The sequence below is a fragment of the Sapajus apella genome, unplaced genomic scaffold, assembly GCF_009761245.1.
Source record: "Sapajus apella isolate SASKATOON/1434 unplaced genomic scaffold, GSC_monkey_1.0 scaffold95, whole genome shotgun sequence".
In the NCBI taxonomy this organism is placed as follows: domain Eukaryota; kingdom Metazoa; phylum Chordata; class Mammalia; order Primates; family Cebidae; genus Sapajus; species Sapajus apella.
This window is the reverse complement of record NW_022437035.1, coordinates 7207020-7228024: the sequence shown is the minus strand read 5'-3', so window position 1 is coordinate 7228024 and position 21005 is coordinate 7207020. Positions and strand designations below refer to the sequence as shown.

At 46.3% G+C, this 21005-nt stretch overlaps 1 protein-coding gene across 2 annotated transcripts in view; it reads left to right on the top strand.

The window, feature by feature from the left end:
* MORC2 (MORC family CW-type zinc finger 2) overlaps window positions 1-21005 on the top strand; it is a 43714-nt gene that overhangs the window by 15354 nt on the left and 7355 nt on the right. For both annotated transcript variants that reach the window (XM_032256921.1, XM_032256920.1), the window contains exons 4-21: window positions 3179-3247; window positions 3843-3933; window positions 7205-7313; window positions 11600-11759; window positions 11868-11979; window positions 12498-12623; window positions 13218-13297; window positions 14019-14101; window positions 14479-14564; window positions 15966-16106; window positions 16203-16357; window positions 16500-16628; window positions 17147-17252; window positions 17574-17706; window positions 18888-18962; window positions 19061-19441; window positions 20008-20139; window positions 20580-20634. In XM_032256921.1, coding sequence (XP_032112812.1) covers window positions 3179-3247; window positions 3843-3933; window positions 7205-7313; window positions 11600-11759; window positions 11868-11979; window positions 12498-12623; window positions 13218-13297; window positions 14019-14101; window positions 14479-14564; window positions 15966-16106; window positions 16203-16357; window positions 16500-16628; window positions 17147-17252; window positions 17574-17706; window positions 18888-18962; window positions 19061-19441; window positions 20008-20139; window positions 20580-20634 — 2223 coding nt within the window. The remainder of the gene's footprint in view (window positions 1-3178; window positions 3248-3842; window positions 3934-7204; window positions 7314-11599; window positions 11760-11867; window positions 11980-12497; window positions 12624-13217; window positions 13298-14018; window positions 14102-14478; window positions 14565-15965; window positions 16107-16202; window positions 16358-16499; window positions 16629-17146; window positions 17253-17573; window positions 17707-18887; window positions 18963-19060; window positions 19442-20007; window positions 20140-20579; window positions 20635-21005) is intronic.

Here is a 21005-nt window from a genome sequence, read left to right as displayed (position 1 = left end):
TTTTTTTTTTTTTTTTTTTTTTTTTTTGGAGACGGAGTTTCGCTCTTGTTACCCAGGCTGGAGTGCAATGGCGCGATCTCAGCTCACCGCAACCTCCGCCTCCTGGGTTCGGGCAATTCTCCTGCCTCAGCCTCCTGAGTAGCTGGGATTACAGGCACGCACCACTATGCCCAGCTAATTTTTGTATTTTTAGTAGAGACGAGGTTTCACCTTGTTGACCAGGATGGTCTCGATCTCTTGACCTCGTGATCCACTCGCCTCGGCCTCCCACAGTGCTGGGATTACAGGCTTGAGCCACCGCGCCCGGCCTCTGCTTTCTTTCTTTATTCTTCCCAGTGGGAGTTACAAATGTCTGGCTTGGAGTAGCCACACTTGGCCATGTTGGGAGATGTGCAGACTTTCAGATTGGCTCTGACAGTCTTACATAGCCGTTCCCAGGACGTGAAGCTAAGCTGCAAAGCAGGCAGTTCAGCTTTGCCTTCTCTGTCCTGCTTTCAAGATGTGTGATGGGAGGCAGGGAACATGAAATCCCCAGCTGCTTACACTCTTCTCCATCCAGAATTCCCCCTTCTTTATCTTTGAAGGTTTCAGATATCGCTCAGTTGACTGATTAAATATCAGGTGATAGGAGATAGTTTTGAGCAAGGAAGCCTTCAGGTTCCTTCTTGCTCCAGTTTAGTGCTTCTCAAAGCATGGGCCACCCACAGACATTGTCAATATCATCTTGGAGCTTGTTAGAAATGCAGATGCCCCACCTCAAACTTACACAGACTATCCAGTGGGAGCCCAGAATCTGTATTTTCACAAGCTCTTTGGATAATTCTTACCCATACTACATTTTGTTCTAGCCAGTACTTTTCTCAGCCTCCTTCAGCTTAAACCCTCCTGTCCTTCCTAGCTTATCTGCTGCAGGCAGTAGGGTCCATTAGACTGTAAGCTTTATGAAGATAGCGATCACATCTGTATTTTTCCACTCTCTTGTCCTCATCACAACCAGGCACAGAAGAACTGATCACCAAGTAGTCATTGAATAAACAAGTGATTGGCATCAGCATTGAAACAAGGTGAAGAGACCACACTGTCTGTTTACAAAGTTGAAGAAATCAGTACTGTCTTAGCCTTTCTTGGCCGTGAGCAGTATTGCATGTGACTGTGGACCTAGACGCTACTAGCCATTTATAGGCTGTCGGTTACAATGTGGCCAGGAGGATCTTCCCAGTGTCATCTCTTAACCTTTAAACTACAATAAAAAAGCTTTGAAATGAAGTCCTTGAGCCAGAAAAGGATCCCAGCCTCACTGTTATGTGATGATGGTGTGCTAAAGCAGCCTGAGAGTTCTGTCCTAACTAACATAAGGGCCTAGAAAGTAACTTCTTAGGCAGTGTCCAAGGAATGCCAATAGTCCCTGGGGACTTTTCACATGTGTTTGGCTTGAATCAATTTCTAGATCCCAAAGCAGAGTCTTCATGCACATTTTGTGACTGTAGTGTACAGCAAATGTCTTTTGGCTAGGTTTAGAACGCTGCTTTTACCATTCTCTGTACCTGACCCAGTTTGAGTTTTCATATGACACTTGGCTCCTTCCAGATGGAAATTTTGAAGGCTTTTGCACTTTTATTGTACTTGTTCTTGATTGCCACATCTCATTTGGTTTCCCCAGACTAATTAGAGGCACTGCCACCAGGAGAAATTTTATCTAACCAATAGTACTTCCAGGAAGATCCTCATCCTTGAACTTTCAAGAAGCACTTGTAATTAAGCTCAGCTTTCTGAACACTGAGTGATACTTGAACATTTCTGTGGTTTATAGCTTTGCTGAAATAGCATTTTAATTTACCTGGATAAGTCTATTTAACAGAGGGCAGTCACTACTCACTTGAGTTTTTAGCCTGAAGGAAGGACAAATATCATTTACAACAGATTTGTCAGCTTAGATAGTTGTACAAAGTTGGTGAACTGAAGCTTGGGGAGATTAAAATATCCTCAGTTAGGGACCAGGCTCCAGAGCAGCCTTGGGCTTGCCCCTGTATTACCTTACACAGACTTCTTTCCTCTTAGAAGTGCTGCCTTTATCCCTGTGCCAATCAGTAGACTGACTAGCATCTATATGAGCAGTTGGCTTGTTTGGTTTATGTGGGTCCCCTGCCTATACACTTCTGCCTCACATCCTTCTCATCTTTGTGTCTATTAACTTCCTTGATTCCAAGGCTGGTTCCTCCTTTGCTCACCTAGTCCTCATTGAGTCAAAAGGCATCTTGGAAACTAGTATAGCCTCTTTGCATATTCAGGAATTGCTTCTCTATTGACCATGACATGCTTGGACCCAGACTACTTTCAGTTACCACTTGCTGCTGCAGAAGACAATTACTGAGAGAAAAGGTTCTTTTCACTGGAATGGCAACCATAGTTTATTGTGTTCCTTTTTTGTTGGCTAGGTAACCCCACCGCAGCTGCTGTGCATCTTATTGTCTAAAGGACCATTCTCTCTTCCTGTCAGGCATGTCAGCTAGGAACCAGGCACCTCCCACTGCACCATATGCCTTCTTACTATTGGGTTGGGGAGCGCTTTCAAGGACCATAGCTAGCAGGGGATATGATAATGAATGCAGATAGCTCAGAATGCCAGTCAGCCTTGTGATGCTCATGTATAGATACAGTACTTCATCTTTTAGATAGCAGCTTCCACTGCTGTGCCCATACCATGTCTGGTTTCATCACTTTGAAGGCTACCCCAGACTTAAGGAGGCACCCTGTTGCATTTGAGCAGTGTTGATAAGATATGGTATGTAGTAGTTGGAGTACTTCAGTGCTTGGGGTCTATGGCATAGGGCAGAAGAGATAGTAATCCAGGTGGAGTGAGCAGAAGGATAAAGATGATTGAGATATGTGTGAGGTATGTGCATATTCAGTGGTGGTGGGTATGACCAGATGCTGGACCAGATATCCCTGCCCTCATAGATTCTCTCAATCTTTGTTATGAACCTACAAAGCACTGGAGAACCTTGGATGGGAATTTGCAACCTCAAGGACCCTGAAGTTTAATTCCCACTAGCCTAGAAAGCTAGGCTTGACTGACCTTTTTGGACCAAGCTTCACATTGATCTGCCTTCTGATCATGCCCATGTTACCCACCCTCTGGTGGATAACAGCCCAGTAATGTCAGCTGCTTCTTTTGCAGAAAGACGAGAGGACCTTCGAGGAGGATTTATGCTTTGCTTTTTGGATGATGGAGCGGGAATGGATCCAAGTAAGTGATGAGATTTTTGGTTTTTTTGGGGGGAGTGGTTTGCGACGTAACCATTTTTACAAAGTATTTATTATGTGAATTTGTTTTTCTGTTGCCTCAATGTTATATCTTTTTTTTTTTTTTTCTTTTTAAATATATTTCGCTGACTAGTATGCTTAACCTCAATGTTATGTCTGAAGATCCACCTGGGGAGTGAGAAGTCTGTTGCAACATCTCAGACTTAATTCTACTAGTGTATTTGCCACGTCTTGTCCTAATATGGGAGATAGGATCTGAAAGGCAATCCTAAGTCAATCAGATTACTGGTCTCTTACATTGTATTTATCAGCTTGCACAACATTCTCGAGCTGAAACTATAGAGGCCTCCCCTAGCTGTCTTCATTCTGAGAATAGAACATAGGTCACAGTGATGGAGATAGCAACAGGCCAGGCAAAGCTGTGCCTCTATTTGCTTCATGGTGGTGAATTTCCTTGGAGAGAGGTTTTCAGTAGACACACAGCCCTGCTTGGATTTAAAAAGGCCAAGACTTTTGACTTCGAGGACCCTGGGAAAGAAATGCAAACTTATCACTTTCTCTTGTGTTTGCCCCTTCAGGTGATGCAGCCAGTGTGATCCAGTTTGGGAAGTCAGCCAAGCGAACACCTGAGTCCACTCAGATTGGGCAATATGGGAATGGGTTAAAATCGTAGGTATATTAGAGGCTTGTCACAGGGCTCAAACAAAATCCAACAATGCTGTCCTGCTTCTCTTGGATGAAAACTTTCCTTCTCCTTGTCCCTCTGTGACTATAATTCTGGAACTGGAAGAAAATCAGAAAGTGGTGGTTTTTGGAGTAGCTTACCAGCTGTTCCCAGCTGAGTTTGTTCCACAGATTGAAAAGTATGAACATCCAAAAACAGGACAGGAGAGGCTGTAAGTTTCTCTTGGCACTGTGCTCTAGAACTGCACCTCTCCAATTCTTATTTTTACCCTGTAGTCAAGGATATGAGTAATTCTCTTGTGTTGGGATGTCTGAGATGATGAAGGGGTTGCTTTACTGTGCAGCAGTGTTCCCTGAGCACCTGCTGCATGTCATGTTTTGTGCCTGGCACTGGGGATCCAGGATAAGGAAGAGAGATGTCCCAGAGGATGCTGAATGTACCACAGGGCCCTATAGCAGGGACCTACCTAATGACTGCAAATCCCGTGGGACTTTTTCTTAGCCCTTGCTTCCCACTTGGTTAGTGTTTGGAATGTGTTGTTCTGGTTTTGAGTGAAGCCCCAAGAGAAAGGTTTCTATTTCTGAAATGCTCACTTCCAGCTGTACATACCTTTGGATGGAATAAGATTTAGTGGAATTGGAGTTTGTGCAAATGGAATTATGAGTCACGTTTCCAGTCTTGCTGTGGAAACGTGTTGTTTGTGTGAGGGAGGGCGGTGGTTTGATCAGTCAGCAGTATCACTTGGTCCTCACTTGCAGTATGCTTTGGATGAGTGGAGAAGAAAGGGAGTACTTCCAAAGAAATCAGGACCTGGTACCTGGACTTTGTGATTTGTGTTTCAGGGCAGGAAGCAAATGGTAATAACAGACACTTACCATCTGCCAGGCACTGTGCTATAAACTACACGAATGATCTCATTTAAGCCTCATGATGGCCCTATGAGGTTGTAGGTACTATTATTCTCATTTCCAGATGAAGAAATTGAGGTTTCTAGGGGTGAAGTTACTTTCCCAAAGGCATAAAAATGCCTATGTATAGAGCTGGGGTAGAAACCAGGTCTTTCTGACTGCAAAATGGAGCTGCTGTCCATTTCACTTAAATGACAAGCTAAGGTTAAAATCTCACTTCACCCTCTTAATTACGTCTCTAAGCCTCAGCTTTCTCCTTTGTAAGTTGAGATGATAATGCATACCAAGTAGGTTAAGGATTATATGCTGTCACTGCTGTGAGAGCCTGGTTCCTGCCGATGTTTCCAGGACAGATTGCTGGCTTGATTCAGTGGATCTGGGTAGGGGCTAGGAATCTGTTTTTCACAGATGAAATGAATCACCTGTAATCATATAATTCTGATGCAGGTGATCTAAATCCCCCAAAACTGAGGTCTCCTAGTATCAGGGGAAATCCCGACTTTTCATCTAGATTGTAGGTCAGCCTCCTCCTACCTGGTTCTGTCAGTTCTGTGGCCTCAGGCAAGCCATTTCACCTCTCTGAATGTCTGTTCCTTAGTGGCCTCAGGCAAGCCATTTCACCTCTCTGAATGCCTGTTTCTTAACCTAGAAAATGAGGTTCTAATCTCTGACATTGTCCTTTACAGTGTGAGGTTCAGGAACAAATGAAATGTGACTCTGAAAAGTGGTTGGCAGACTGGGAAGGAAAGTGTATAGAAGGTGAGAGTGTTGTTATTAGCATATTTTAGTGGAAGACTTTTGTGAAAGTCCCATTGAGATGGAGCCATCTAGTGTTCAGAGTAGACAGTAAAATCATCTTGAAACCAATTCAGAAGTTGAGTAAGTTTTAGGAGAACGTGATTTGTGGGGAGAATAGGGCTGAGAAGCAAGGAAGCCAGTAGAGAAGTGGTGTTTGGGGCTTTTGCTATTCAGAGGCCAAGGTCAGAAGGAAGATAGAGGCTTTACAAAGTGAGAGTTTTTGCCAAATTAAGTCAAGGGCACGCTTTGACAGAAGGCAAGATAACGTGCCTCACTTGCTCCCCATATGCTTTAGGGAAGGAGGAAGAGGTGGTCTGTGAAATTGTCAGGGCAAGGAGCATTGCCAGCACTTTGGGTACTGGAGGAGAACTAGGACTTGGCAGCCCCCAGGGTATCTTTGAATAGTGTCCTGGGAATTTTCCTGAGTGTTTGGGGAAATGGGGCATGACATTCATTTGTGTGCTTGGCATGCCATGCTGATTTGTATTTTACACAGAAGAGAGTAATGAGGCTTTCCACCTCCATCATCTCCCTGGGGTGTTATGAAGACTAATGAGATAATAGCCATAAAGCCGCAGAAGCTGCTCGGAAGAAAGGAGCTGAACAGCCCCATTGTTCGGTGGGCAGTTCTCCTGCTGGAGCTTCAGGCTTCTGCCCTGCCTTGCATTGCCTGGAAAGGCCTGTCCCTGCCTGCTCTTTAGCTGGCTTAAGGTGGCCAAACAGAGGAAGGAAGCAGTTGATTTCATTAGACTTTTGCCTTTTGGAAATCAGCCTCAAGGCACAGTTCCCAGAAACCAGTTGCATCCAAAAGCAGGGAGCTGCCTGTGTTGTAATGAGCCTGAGGTGGCAAAACAATTCTGAGACAGGAGATGGCTCTAATTATTGGACACGAGCTAATTACAGGCCTCCTTGAATCCTGTGGTCAATAATTAATTTTATTAGCCCCTCTGTATTGCTGTACCTTGGGTTCATACTGGTTTTTTGAGGGCTTATGAGTATAGACACTGGGCTTTTCACTTGACAGTGCTGCTGTTTGGTGAATGGAGGGGAGTTTGTGTCAGCTGAGGAAGGACACAGTGGGAAATGGGTGTGGTCAGCAGGGAATATGACGTGTTGAGGGTACCAGCTACTAAAATCTGATGGTGATACAGTCAGAGGGCACAGCACCTCTCATGCAGCTGGGATGAACCCAGAGCTCAAACACAGCAGGGTTGCCCTTCAGCATTGTGGCAATAGGCAGGGAGTGAGACTAACCTGGGGCTGGTGGTCAGCAATGAGACCACCCTAGAAGGGTGGTGAGAGAACCCTGTATGGTGTGGTTGAGAAGGTTGTAAGTAAAGACTAAGGAGTTACAGGCCTGTGGAAAAGGAGAGCAAGGAGGGTTGGGGGTTGGAGAGAGAACAAGGGCTGTGGAACTCAGCACAGAGTCCTGGGACCTAGGGAGGCCTTTAGGAGAGCCTTCCAGTCAGGTCCAGAGAGTGGATTGATTACTTTTGCAGATGAGCTTTTGACTCCCTGGGAGAATAACATATTTCTGCTTCCTTTTCAGGGGCTCAATGCGCATTGGGAAGGATTTTATCCTGTTTACGAAGAAGGAAGACACCATGACCTGCCTCTTTCTGTCTCGTACCTTTCATGAGGAAGAAGGCATTGATGAAGTAGGTCCCATCCTCGTGGTCTGAATCACCAGTCCCCATTTCCTGAGTCTGCCCAGGCAGTTTTCGTAGGTGGTTTGCAATGCTAGACTCTTTGGGTTTGCAGGATTGGAGCACATTTCCCCTAATTGTTATGCAGTTAGCTGGTTTGATGAATTGGTTGAGGAGTTGAGGTAGATAACTTTAATGTGAGAGGAAGTGAAATCTCAGAGCTCTTCAGAGAACAACTGTGTCTGAGAATGAGACTGTCAAGTGGCAGGAATTAAGAGTTGGATTAGGCCGGGCGCGGTGGCTCACGCCTGTAATCCCAGCACTTTGGAAGGCCCAGGCGGGTGGATCACGAGGTCAAGAGATCGAGACCATCCTGGTCAACATAGTGAAACCCCGTCTCTACTAAAAATACAAAAAATCAGCTGGGCATGGTGGCGCATGCCTGTAATCCCAGCTACTCAGGAGGCTGAGGCAGGAGAATTGCCTGAACCCAGGAGGCGGAGGTTGCGGTGAGCCGAGATCGTGCCACTGCACTTCAGCCTGGGCAACAAGAGCGAAACTCCGTCTCAAAAAAAAAAAAGAGTTGGATTTGCAGCTCCTTTAGATCTGCCACTTGAATTCCATCTTGCAGAGAGTGTTAACCATGGAGCATTGTTTTATCAGGGGGAGTATTTTGGGCTTCCCTGACCATGTGTCTTTCCTATTTGATGGTGATTTTGTGGAATGTGCTATGAGCTCATTTTCCTTTTGAGGAAATGTATTACTCTATGTCAGAAACTATGACTCAGTTACCTAGAGAGAGCCTGGGCAGGTAGTAAAGCAGGTGAGTGTATGGAAAACAGGAGGAGCTGATGTTCTGGGTCTTACCTTGGGAGTGGCTGCACAGCCCAGTGATTATTGCTGTGCTGGAAGGACTAATGAAATCAGAATATTCTGAGTTTAAGTGATTTTGATAATTGATTGTGTAAGCTAAATGCATGCTTGGCTGGACTCTTACCTCCTTTCCTATGTAAGACATGGAGGCCCGGGCTTGAAAGAAGGAGGCTAAGAGGTTCTATAGAAAGAAATCTACAACTTTGACAGAGGCAGGTAGTTGAATTCAAACTTTCTTTTTTTTTTTTTTTTTTTATTGTTGGCTCTGAGTACAGATGAATTCAAACTTTCAATTTAATTCATCTGTGTTGATTAGCTGTGATTAAATTTGTTCTGGTCCTGTTTAGATCTGAGCCTTAATCATAGCAAACTTGTTCAGGTAGGGAATGGCAGGCCTTCCATCATAATATAGCAAACCAGTGGGTTTGTTTGCCTTTTTGGTGTGGTATGTTAGTTCATTCTGCATACTTGGAGTGAGAGAAGAATGGCAGCTGGAAAGAACGGGCTTCTAGGAGAAGTAGGACAGGAAAATATAGCCTGGGTTGGGGTTTTCAGGAATGTTTCCTGATATAGGACTGAAGATGATGACAGGAGGGTATAGAAGTCAGTAGAAGCAGCCTGCTCAAGGCCCTGAGGGCTATGGGAGGAGACTTGGCAGTAGGGCCACCTGGAGAAAGGTGGTGGCCTTTGGAGATCAGGGAGGGCCAGGTTAGGTTTGACCTCAGGACCTTGATGAATGTGTGGGGCTTTATTAAGCAAGGGTGTGCCAGTATCAGATTCTTTTAAGAAAGTCCATGTGGCGATTGTGTGGTGATTGGGTTGGAAAGATTAGGGTGAATGTTACAGTTGAGAAGTCCAGGCTCTGTGTAGTTTGGTGGTACTTGCCCAAGGGAAGTGAGAGAAATACATGGAGTTGCCATCTCCTTAGGATGCGGGACCCACAGATTTGGTGATTGATTGATTAGTGGAAGGTGAAAGCGAAGGGGAGGAGTCATGGATTACTCACAGGTTCTGCTGTGGTAGTTGGGGTGTGGGCTCTCTGGAGTTGAGAAGAATGAAGAAGGGAAGTATGGAGGGGAAGAGTACAAGTTTCTTTTGGACATACAAAGTGAAGTCTGGGTCTGATGTTTGGGTGACGCCTGGGGGCTTCAGGATTCTTGGTAGCAAATGAGGTCACCTAATGGAGAGAATAGAGTAAGAGGACCTGGGACCTAGACCATGCCAATATCTAAATGTTGGGGAGAGGAGAAGGAAGCCAAAGGGACAAAGGGGTAGCCAGAAAGGTAGGAATAAAACTGGTCAAGTGGTACCATTGAAACTAAAGGAGAAGTGTTCCGGAGGGGAGGAATGGGTGCCTGCGGAAGTGAATGCCAGTGTTCAAAGTGATGCCATTTTCACCTGGGACTGCTGTGAAGAACGGGAGGCATACTGTGAGGTACAGTTTTACAGAACACAAATGGAACTCAGTTCCCGTGGTGGACAGGCTAGGTTGAGATTTTTTCCTTACTTGGTGCTAGGAGGTCACTATTTTGGATTGTACTCCAGTGCAAACTCAGCCAAGATTTCAAAATAAGATCATTTTAGGCTGAGGAGGAATGTGCCCAGACCAGCCCTTGACTTGAATACTTTCAGCACAAAGCTTCTTAGAAACCAGCAAAATGCCCCGGGTGCAGTGGTTCACGCCTATAATCTCAGCACTTTGGGTGGCTGAGGCAGGCGGATTACGAGGTCAGGAGTTTGAGACCGGCCTAGCCAACATGGTGAAACACTGTCTCTACTAAAAATACCAAAATTAGCCAAGTGTGGTGGTGCATGCCTGTAATCCCAGCTACTCGGGAGTCTGAAGCAGGAGAATTGCTTAAACCCGGCAGGCAGAGGTTGCAGTGAGCTGAGATTGTGCCATTCATTGCACTTCAGCCTGGGTGACAAGAGCAAGACTCTGTCTCAAAAAAAAAAAAAAAACCCAGCAAAATGTCTTAGAACTCTTAACAGTTTACCACCCCAGCACTTGTTAAGATTACAGAGTCCCTTTTTCCTAAGGGTTTGAACCCCTGAGGTGCCTAGCCTGGCTTGCTCTGCAGAGGAAACCCTTAAGGCAGCTGTCTGCAGGACTCTGCAAGGGCTGCGACCTAGCAACCACGGAGGGAGGAGCACAGTGAGGCCTCTGGCGAAATGGCATATGAGGTTGGGTTTTCGAAGAGTAGGATTTTTTAAAATATCGCTTAGATGTTATTAAAACTAAATTCCACATAAATGAAAGAGTATATTGAAATATTTGTGCAGTTCAGAGGATAATTTTAAAGTCAATACCTGTGTTGCTACCATCACAGACTGATGTTAGAAGTGCCCTGTGTGCCCTCACCAGTTACATTTCTTGTTGTGCCCCTGAAAGAACTGCCTTCAGGTAACTTTTGTGATAATGATTTCCTTCTTTTGCACTATAGTTCGTCACCTTTGTATGCATCCTTAAATAATAGTTTCGTTTTGCTTATTTGTGAATTTTTAGAAATGGACTTGTACTATAGGTATTTTTTGTATCTTATTTCATATAACATTGTGTTTATGATGTTCATCCATGTTGATGCTAGTAGCGGTTAGTTTGTTACTTTGCATCACTACATAGTTTTCCATTGTACAGTTTAATTTGGCCACTCTAGAATAGATATTTGAGTAATTTTTATTTTTACTTTTTTGAGATGGAGTCTTGCTCTGTCACCCAGGCTGGAGTGCAGTGGTGCGATCTCAGCTCACTGCAACCTCTGCCTCCTGGGTTCAAGTAGTTATGCCTCAGCCTCCCAACTAGCTGGGGCTACAGGTGCACACCACCACACCTGGCTAATTTTTTTGTATTTTAGTAGAGATGGGGTTTCTCTGTGTTGCCCAGGCTGGTCTCGAACTCCTAAGAGCTCAGTTGATCTGCCCGCGTTGGCCTCCCAAAGTTCTGGGATTACAGATGTGAGCCACTGTGCCTGGCCCGGGTTATTTTTCTACATGTTCACTGGTACATATGTACAAAAGTTTTTCTTAGGGTAGGTATGTACCTAGGAGTGGACTTGCTAAATTGTAGGTTATGTTATGTGTATCTGCAGATTCACTAGATAATTGCAAATACATTCCCTAGTGGTAAGAGTTTTTACCAAAATAAGAAAATGACCAGGGGCGTCCCAAGCAGGGAACTTCCTATGCAGAGACTCTAAACATATAAACCAACATATCCTGAAGGAAGTAATCGTGTGGCTGAGTCTTGGGAAGAGGCGGAAGCCCTGAAGCTCACAGAGCATCTGGTGCCTGGCTGTGGAGCTTGGGCCTCACAGCAGTGTGAAGCTACAGTATGGGAGTATGGGGAGGGACAAGATAGATGCACATTTGGGAGGAAGGCTGTTCTGGGGGCTCCCTTAAAGTGCCTGCTCATGTTTATTCCACAGGTGATAGTCCCACTGCCCACCTGGAATGCTCGGACCCGGGAACCTGTCACAGACAATGTAGAGAAATTTGCCATTGAGACAGAACTCATCTATAAGTACTCTCCTTTCCGCACTGAGGAGGAAGTGATGACCCAATTTATGAAGATTCCTGGGGACAGCGGTAAGTAGGCTTTGAGCCTGCATCCCCTAGAATCTGGGACCTCCAGAATCATAAGTGGTGTGGGGATGGGCCGGGGCACTGGCAGGACAAAGGGTTTCTGTTTTCCAGGAACACTGGTGATCATCTTCAATCTCAAGCTCATGGATAATGGAGAGCCAGAGCTAGACATAATCTCAAATCCAAGAGATATCCAAATGGCAGAGACATCCCCAGAGGGCACGTGAGTGTGGCTGGGAAGGGAGGGAGGCCCTAGAACTGGTGTTGGTGCTCTCAGGAGGTGGCTTCAGGGAAAGAGGGGAGAGCACATTCCTTGGATTTCTCTTGGTGGCATCATTAGAGTTGATGGAGCTGAGAGTGCCACATCTTCTTGCTACAAGACAGAAGGATGAATAGGACAACAGATCCTCAGCTAAGCTAATAGAAAAGATTAATAATCCCCTGATCCAACTCCTTGATTTGGCAGGAGGAGAAACTGAGGTGTAGAGTGGGGAGAGGAATTGCCCAGGGTTCTGTGGTAGGGTAGTAAAAGGGCCAGGTCAGTTGCCTGTGGGGTACCTGTGCTGAGGATGTAAGAGGGACAGGATGTGGTGCTCACACTAAGGGAGCCCTGGGTCAGGGCAGCAAGAGAAACCAGTACCTAACATGGAAAGGTGGAGAGCTTGCAGAGAGGATGTTGTGCCCTTGGTCAGCCCTGTTCTGGAACAGGTGACAGCACTTCTCTGTTCTTGCCCACTCCAGGAAGCCAGAGCGGCGTTCGTTCCGGGCCTATGCTGCTGTGCTGTATATTGATCCCCGGATGAGGATCTTCATCCACGGGCACAAGGTTCAGACCAAGAGGCTCTCCTGCTGCCTGTACAAGCCCAGGTAGGGGCTGGTGCACCCTGGCCTGCTGTCTCCCATGGGCCGAGGATGTGGCTGTGTTTCTCTGGGGCGTTGTTGGAGGGATGCTGTATGAGAGGCTCTGGTAATGCTGACTATGTTTGGGCCTTTAAGTTGCCTGTGATTGGTCACAGGGTCAGTTCTGGGTCCTAGGGGAGGGACAGATAGGCTGTGGAGGTGGCTGGATAAGCTCACTGAGTGTGTGTCTGTGACAGGGAGGGTGCCCTGCCTGGCACAGTGAGCTGTCTTGAGTCACTCGGCTTCAGGGCCAAGGGGCCTTTAGACACTACATAGGAAAGCAATGGCTTTGGCTTATTCCTGAGGTTTGTTTCTGCTTTGGGATGAATGACACCCCCGGCAAATAGTGAGGTTGCTTATCAAAGACAGAGTAGGAGGCTAAGGGCAAGTGGAATTAGGAATTGCATCTTTTTGCTGAATTGAGCTTGGATTTGTCTCATCAAAAGGGGCCAGGAAAGCACAGCTTGGGAGGAGGCAGGAAGGCAGGGTACTTCCTGTGCTTGGGTGTGCCACCTGCCCCATTGCTGCGTGGGCCCTCAGCTTGCTTTTTCCACTGATCAGGATGTACAAGTACACGTCAAGCCGTTTCAAGACCCGTGCGGAGCAGGAGGTGAAGAAAGCAGAGCACGTAGCAAGGATTGGTAATGCCACTCCCGGTGTAGGAGTGGGGTGCGGGGCATCTGGGGTATGCTGCTTGTGGCCAAAGTGGGGTTCCAGGGAAAGGCTGAGTCCACCACTCAGGGACAAGGCTGTTCTCCTGAAGCATAGTTCAGTTACTTTTCAGCCCCTTCCTCCACATGCCAACTCCCTCAGCATTTCTTCTTTCTAGAATCCAGTTTCTCTTCTTCAGCCATTTACAGGGCCTAAAAGTTTCAATTCTTTGGCTTTTCCTGATTGAAGAATCCCACTCAGACCTCTGGCCCAAATACTTGTGAAAGTGTTTTTTCTGACGTCAGGGCAAAAATCTCAAAGTCTCTCATGCTGTTCAAGGGCTTCTCAGGGTTTCTCGGCTGCTTGTTGGCGAGTGATTGGCTGAAGACTTCTTTAGCTTCTAGCTCGTGCTGAGGGTTTAACTGCTTGCCTTGGGTGTTTTTTTTTTTAACCTGTTCTGGTTCATTTGTAAAGTTTCCTTGGGGCCTCCATGATAGGTTTGGATGCCAGATTTTCCTTCTGGAACTGACTGCAGTCCAGGCACAGAGGCTGCCCTCACACTGCTCGCCTGCTGTAGCTCCCCGTTGGCTCTCCTTTTCCTTGGTGGTATACACACTTCTTGTCCAGCAGGGACTGCACTGTGGATCCAGGAGGGATGACCGAGAGTTTTCAATCTTTGTATTCCTTACCAAGTTCTCCTCTGGGTTTCAGCTGAAGAGAAGGCACGGGAGGCAGAGAGCAAAGCTCGGACATTGGAAGTACGCCTAGGTGGAGACCTCACGCGGGACTCCAGGGTAAGGCCCCGGCCTAGGCGGCTGTTCTCCAGCGTTTCTGGTATTAGAAGCCCATGTCTGCTGGGCATGGTGGATCACACCTGTAATCCCAGCACTTTGGGAGGCTGAGGCAGGTAGATCACCTGAGGTCAGGAGTTTGAGACCAGCCTGATCGATATGGTGAAACCCTGTCTTAAAAAAAAAAGGAAGCCCATGTCCTGTGAGCCTGGTCAAGTAAAACACAGATTTTGAGTTCGTTTTCTGTAGAAAGAAGTAAATTTCCAGGTGTAGTTTTACATATTTGAGATAAATTGAGAAGTTTTAGATGTAATGTTTTACTATTCCCTGCTATGGCCCAGAGTGTCTCCTCCCCTCACCTGATGCAAATGTGTGTGCAGGTGATGTTGCGACAGGTCCAGAACACAGCCATCACTCTGCGCAGAGAAGCTGATGTCAAGAAGAGGATCAAGGAGGCCAAGCAGCGGTGAGTGCCAGGCCTGGCCTTGGATCTTTTAAAATGAGGTAGCTTTTGGACTGATTATTGACAGGTTGCTATTCTGTCACCAAGACTGCTTTGTGAAAGCCATTAACGTTTTGATGCTAAATGCTTGTCAGATACCCCCTTGTAGGACGGAGGTCTTAACCTGAGCTCTTAGCTCTTTCTTGAGTCAAAAAAGGACAGGGCAGGGCTGACACCTCTGATAGAGCACCAAACCATCCTCTGGCACGGTCTTACTTTTTCTTCCCCTTTTCTTTCTTTTCATTTAAAGGATGTATAAAATGCTCATTGGATAAAACTTGAAAAACATAAAATGTTTAAGAAGTAACATTTTAAAACTCCCTTATACTTCTGCCACCTCATGATACTACCCTATTTTTTATGTTACATATATATTTTTTCACATTCATTTTCTCCCTCACTGGTTATGTATGTAGAATAATGCTGGAGATTGAGTGTTGTATCTTTTTCATTTAGAATCAGCATTTCTCCTGGATTATTAAGTTACCTGCTTGTCCCATCTCCATGTCTGGAGTCACTTTGGACTCTGTGGTTTGATTTACTGTTTTGCCTCTTGTTGGCCTCCTTGGCGCACGCATGGGTTTCAGGTGTCTTCTGTCCAAGTCAGTCCACTACTCATCCATCTGCTTTTTAGCTCCAATATTTTGTTGACAGTAATCACATGATGGTATCTTCTTGCACATGCTTATTGTTCTTGTGAATTTTTGCTTTTTATTTTTATTTATTTATTTATTTATTTATTTATTTATTTTTTTGAGACGGAGTTTTGCTGTTGTTGCCCAGGCTGGAGTGCAATGGCGCGATCTCGGCTCACCGCAACCTCCGCCTCCTGGGTTCAAGCAATTCTCCGGCCTCAGCCTCCCGAGTAGCTGGGACTACAGGCATGCACCATCATGCCCAGCTAATTTTTGTATTTTTAGTAGAGACGGGGTTTCACCTTGTTGACCAGGATGGTCTCGATCTCTTGACCTCGTGATCCACCCGCCTCGGCCTCCCAAAGTGCTGGGATTACAGGCTTGAGCCACCGCGCCCGGCTGCTTTTTAAAATAATACTGATTTACTGTCATACTAGTGGAATTTTGGGGAAGTTATGACGATATGCTGATGTTTATTCCACCATATAACTGTATTTGCACAGATTTGCAGCAGCTTCATGATAACCCATTCATATTTAAACACGTCCTTGTTACCAAAAAGCCAAACTCATGTTTTTAATTAGGAATGCTTGAGTTGTTGCGCGGCGCATGTCCGTATCAAGTCCAACAGGCTACACATCGAATAGAGATATAAGCTTAACACATCTTAAACACCATGGTGCTTGTGTGCTAATGTGTAGATCTGCTTGAATTTTTTTTGTCTTCTTAGAGCACTTAAAGAACCAAAGGAACTGAATTTTGTTTTTGGGGTCAACATTGAACACCGGGACCTGGATGGCATGTTCATCTACAACTGTAGCCGGCTGATCAAGATGTATGAGAAAGTGGGCCCACAGCTGGAAGGGGGCATGTGAGTACTACACATGGAGAGCTGTCTAGCCCAGGATAGTTGCAGAAGGGTGTTGGCCAGTGGGGTGACAGAGCTGTGTTCTCTTTCTCCCTGCAGGGCATGCGGTGGGGTTGTTGGAGTTGTTGATGTGCCCTACTTAGTCCTGGAGCCTACACACAACAAACAGGACTTTGCTGATGCCAAGGAGTACCGGCACCTGCTCCGAGCAATGGGGGAGCACCTGGCACAGTATTGGAAGGACATTGCCATTGGTAATGGGGCTGGGCTGCTGGGCCTCTGCCTTTTTTCTTCACCTGAATGTAGGCAGAGAGAGAGGCTTGCTCCAAACATGGAGCCACCTCATGATGGACCCATAGAGCCATCTAACATAATGTATGGGTGTTTGTCTTCCAGCCCAGCGGGGAATCATCAAGTTCTGGGATGAGTTTGGCTACCTCTCTGCCAACTGGAACCAGCCCCCATCCAGCGAGCTGCGTTACAAACGCCGGAGAGCTATGGAAATCCCCACCACCATCCAGTGTGGTGAGTTGGGTGGTTGGACCCTCCTGGCTCATTTCCATCAGCCCAGGACCCTCTTATCTCTTCCTTCATGCCAGCCTTCTGACTTGACTGACGTTCATGGACTTACAGTCCCACTGGGATCCAAGTCTTTTTGGTGATGGCCCTGTGAGCTCAGTCTTGAGGCTTTGCTGAGTTCCACCTGTTCCTCTTGAGTGAGAAAGAAGGTCATCTGACCTCCCAGGTCTCTCCGGCTGCAGCCAGGCCAGGCTCACTGGTGTGTGTGGATGACTGAGCCAGAATACTGATAGAGGAGGGAGATGGGCTGGGGGTGTCAAGAGTCCACCATATTAAGTTTCCATCCTGGAATCAATGTCCCTGAGAAGAATTAGCATTTTCTAAGAACAGGCAGAGTTGGAGCCCGAGTGAAGATCTTTGCCTACATAGTCTGGGGCATCTTTGCGGTGGGCCTGTGAGGAGACCAGATTACAGATAGAGTTGGTGGGGTTGGCTGATGTGTGTGGGTTTTTTGTTCTCTGTAGATTTGTGTCTGAAGTGGAGAACCCTCCCCTTCCAGCTGAGTTCTGTGGAAAAAGATTACCCTGACACCTGGGTTTGCTCCATGAACCCTGATCCTGAACAGGACCGGTGAGAACATTCTCTAACAAGGGGATTGTGGGTACTTTTCTCTCCTGTCCCTCACTGTTCTCTCTACTCTTGGGATAAATAACTCATTGTGTTTCTTGAGGTCAGTACACATGTCCTTACATCTCTGTTTTGCTGCACCTAATAAGTGCCCAAGAAATAAGAATAGATATATGTCCTGCAGTGCATATGATTAATTCTATGCATTGGGAACTCTGAGGTGGTTGCTCTTGTGACAGACAGTGTAGGTTGGTTGAAGAGAAAGGTCGCTGCCCAGCCTGGGGCTCCGTTTGCCATGTCCTCCCTAGTACTTTCTCTCTACAGGTGTGAGGCTTCTGAACAGAAGCAGAAGGTTCCCCTGGGAACATTCAGAAAGGACATGAAGACACAGGAAGAGAAGCAGAAACAACTGACAGAGAAAATTCGCCAGCAGCAGGAGAAGCTGGAGGCCCTTCAGGTACGTGGGTCATGGTCAGTGGGCAAAGCCAGTCTTTGTCAGGGCTCTGCCTGCAACAGGAACCTTCAGTAGCTTTCCAGTTTCTTCAGGCTCAGTTTTACCCTCCACTCACCCGTGTGTGTTTACCAAAGCTTTCCAACCCCAACCTCCAGGTCCACGTGCATGTTTTCCAACAGTGTTATTTTAAGAATAACACCTTGCTTATTCTTAAAGAAAAATTGCTTATATACTTCAAAGTTGTCCAATTCATTGAGAATGTATAAAACTTTAGAAAATAAAAATTCTGCCTTAGAGGTAACCATCATTAATCATACATCCTTCCAATTTGTCATAAACACATGAATACCTATGCATAATATACATAAATATATATTTCTTAATAGAAATAGGGAGATCATGCCATATATATATATATATGTTAATACACATTTTTTTAGTGCATAATTGTTTTGATGATTTTCTAGAAGTGAAATTAAAGGACTTAAAAGGTCCATTGTAAATTTCTATGGCTTTTTGCAACTATTTATAAACTACCCTCCAGAGATGTGTTAATTTCTATTATTTACCACCAGTATATGAGAGTATTATTTTTAAAGTTGCAAATTTGATAGGCAAAGATACATGTTTTATAATTTCTTTAATATGTCTAAGATTGCATAACTTTTGACGTGTCCACTTATGTTTCTTTTAGACTTTGCTTATTCACTTACATTTTTTTGTCTTTTTTTTTTTTCTAGATATGTCTGTGATATCTTTATCATATTTATTACAAAATCATTTCCATTTCTGGCTTCTGTGTCTGTGCAGATGTGCTCTAATTCATGATGTCTTACGCATGCCTCCCTAGCTGCTAAATCCCACCTGTCCTTTCTGGCCTCATCCAAATTTTCCCTATCCATGGGGCCCTTCCCACCTTTTTGGATTCCTTTTATAGGAATTTAGTCCGTTGACACTTTTTGCCAGTCTCTTAGTTGCTGGATTAATCACACAGTATCCTGTAATTTGCTGATAGTTGAGTATCTATGTATTGTGTGTCTCTCCAATAAGAAAACAGGAGTTTTATAAGAGTAGGACTGTGGCTTAACTATTTTATTTGTACCCTGCTCCAGACACTATCCAAAAGGTTTGCTCAAGTATACTAAAATATGCAAACAACTTCATCCTGATTGTTTGCCTTACAGAAAACCACACCCATCCGCTCCCAAGCAGACCTGAAGAAATTGCCCTTGGAAGTGACCACTAGACCTTCCACTGAGGTGAAGTCCAAGGGCAAGGGAGGGGCTTTTCCTCAGGTGTCGCATGGTAGGATCAGTGTTCTCACTCTCTGTGGGCCTTTTTTTTTTTTTTTTTTAAGGAACCTGCACGTAGACCTCAGCGTCCTCGGTCACCCCCTTTACCTGCTGTGATCAGGAATGCCCCCAGCAGACCCCCTTCTGTGCCAACTCCTAGACCAGCCAGCCAGCCCCGAAAGGCTCCTGTCATCAGCAGTGCCCCAAAGCCCCCTGCTTTGGCAGCCCGGGAGGAGGCCAGCACATCCAGGCTGCTCCAGCCACCTGAGGTACCCCGAAAGCCTGCCAACACTCTCGTCAAGACTGTGTCCCGACCTGCCCCTCTGGTGCAGCAACTGTCACCATCTTTACTGCCCAATTCCAAGAGCTCTCGGGAGGTCCCTTCTCCCAAAGTCATCAAGACTCCAGTGGTGAAGAAGGCAGAGCCACCCATCAAACTTTCCCCGGTGAGATGCTTATCCTCCTCGATCTCCCAGCCCGGCGTCAGTGGTGTAGGAATGGAATTGTGCAGTGTCATAGCTGTACTGGGGGAGTCTTAGGAAGATACTCTGAATCTAAAGCTTTTGCTGCTGCCCCTGAGGGCTTGTCCAGGGCCATAGAGCACATTGGTTGCTTGTACAGTGAGCTCTTCACTGCTCCCTCCGAGTTTTGGTCTGCCACAAACTTGAGTCACCTCCACTGGCTCTTGGAAGTATGAGTATAGGTTGGTCTTCTGGTGACAGCCTGAGTGGGCTGCGGCAGTGGTCAGTGGTTCTTGGGGAGGTAACAGCTGACTGGCCAGGCTGACTAAAGTGGGAAGGGAATTGAGAAGCTTCCCCTATGACAGCTTTGAGCAAAGATCCTTATGGCACAGGGGCCAGCGGGTTGCCTGTGTACATTCCAAGTAATGTGAGGGAGAGATTGCAGGGAGTACAAGCTCCTCTTGGAATGGCTCCTTTAGGCTAGATGAAATCTTCCTGCTCCTTAGAGGCTGAACAAGGCACCTCACATTCTCACGTTCCTCTTGCTCTAGGCTACCCCTAGTCGAAAGCGGAGTGTCACAGTTTCTGATGAGGAAGAAGTTGAGGAAGAAGCTGAGAGGAGGAAGGAGAGGTGCAAGCGGGGCAGATTTGTTGTGAAGGAAGAAAAGAAGGACTCAAATGAGGTGAGTGGTTGAGGTGGGGTTCTCAGAGCCTCCCTCTCTAGGGCCTGCACACCCCACCAGCAGTCTGACCAGCTCTGTTTGTATTCATGGCATGAGCCTTCTAGAAGCCTAGTGATCTCTCAAGGACCCTCCGTCACACAAATGACTAAACATAGTGCCAGGTAGGGTCTTGAGTAAGACTGGCTTCTGGATTAATCATGGGCCTGAAGTCACATAGACGTACATCAGTGGGGCTTGAAACACATTATGTCCCTAAAGGTGGCAGAAGGGTAGGTACCTTGGACAGTGATTTTAGAGTGTGGCCCTCAGTGGGGATTGGTGATTTAAACTGTAGCACAGGAAATCATAAAGATGATGGCTGATGACCCCAGGTGGTCGGTAAGGCACAGTCTGCTCTTAGGGGGCATTGGGGTGCCACTAAAAGACTGCTCTCCACTCAGCTTTCAGACAGTGCTGGGGAAGAGGACTCAGCCGACCTCAAGAGAGCTCAGAAAGGTGAGTTGGGGCAATGATTTGGCAGCCTGTGGTGGGAGGGGAAGTGGACCCCCTTACCAGCAGCAGTTTACCAAAGGCTCGTGGAATCTTTCCTGGGTCTGGGCTCTTGTGCAGCAGTGGATCCAAGTCTAATTCCAAGCAGAATTCTGAAGGGATCACCCCCCTTTGTGGTTATTTTTAACACTAATTCCTTGGTGTTCACTCCTGGTGGTCACTCGTTCTCCTACTCTTTGCACCGTCATGACAGATGGGAAGAGACAATGGTGGCTGGTCCCTGGTCTGTGTCCCTGGTGTAGTGGGGGCAAGCACCTAGTGTTCCTGTCCTCCAAACCCTGGGGACTACCTTTCTCAATGTGGCCTGGGTTGAGCGA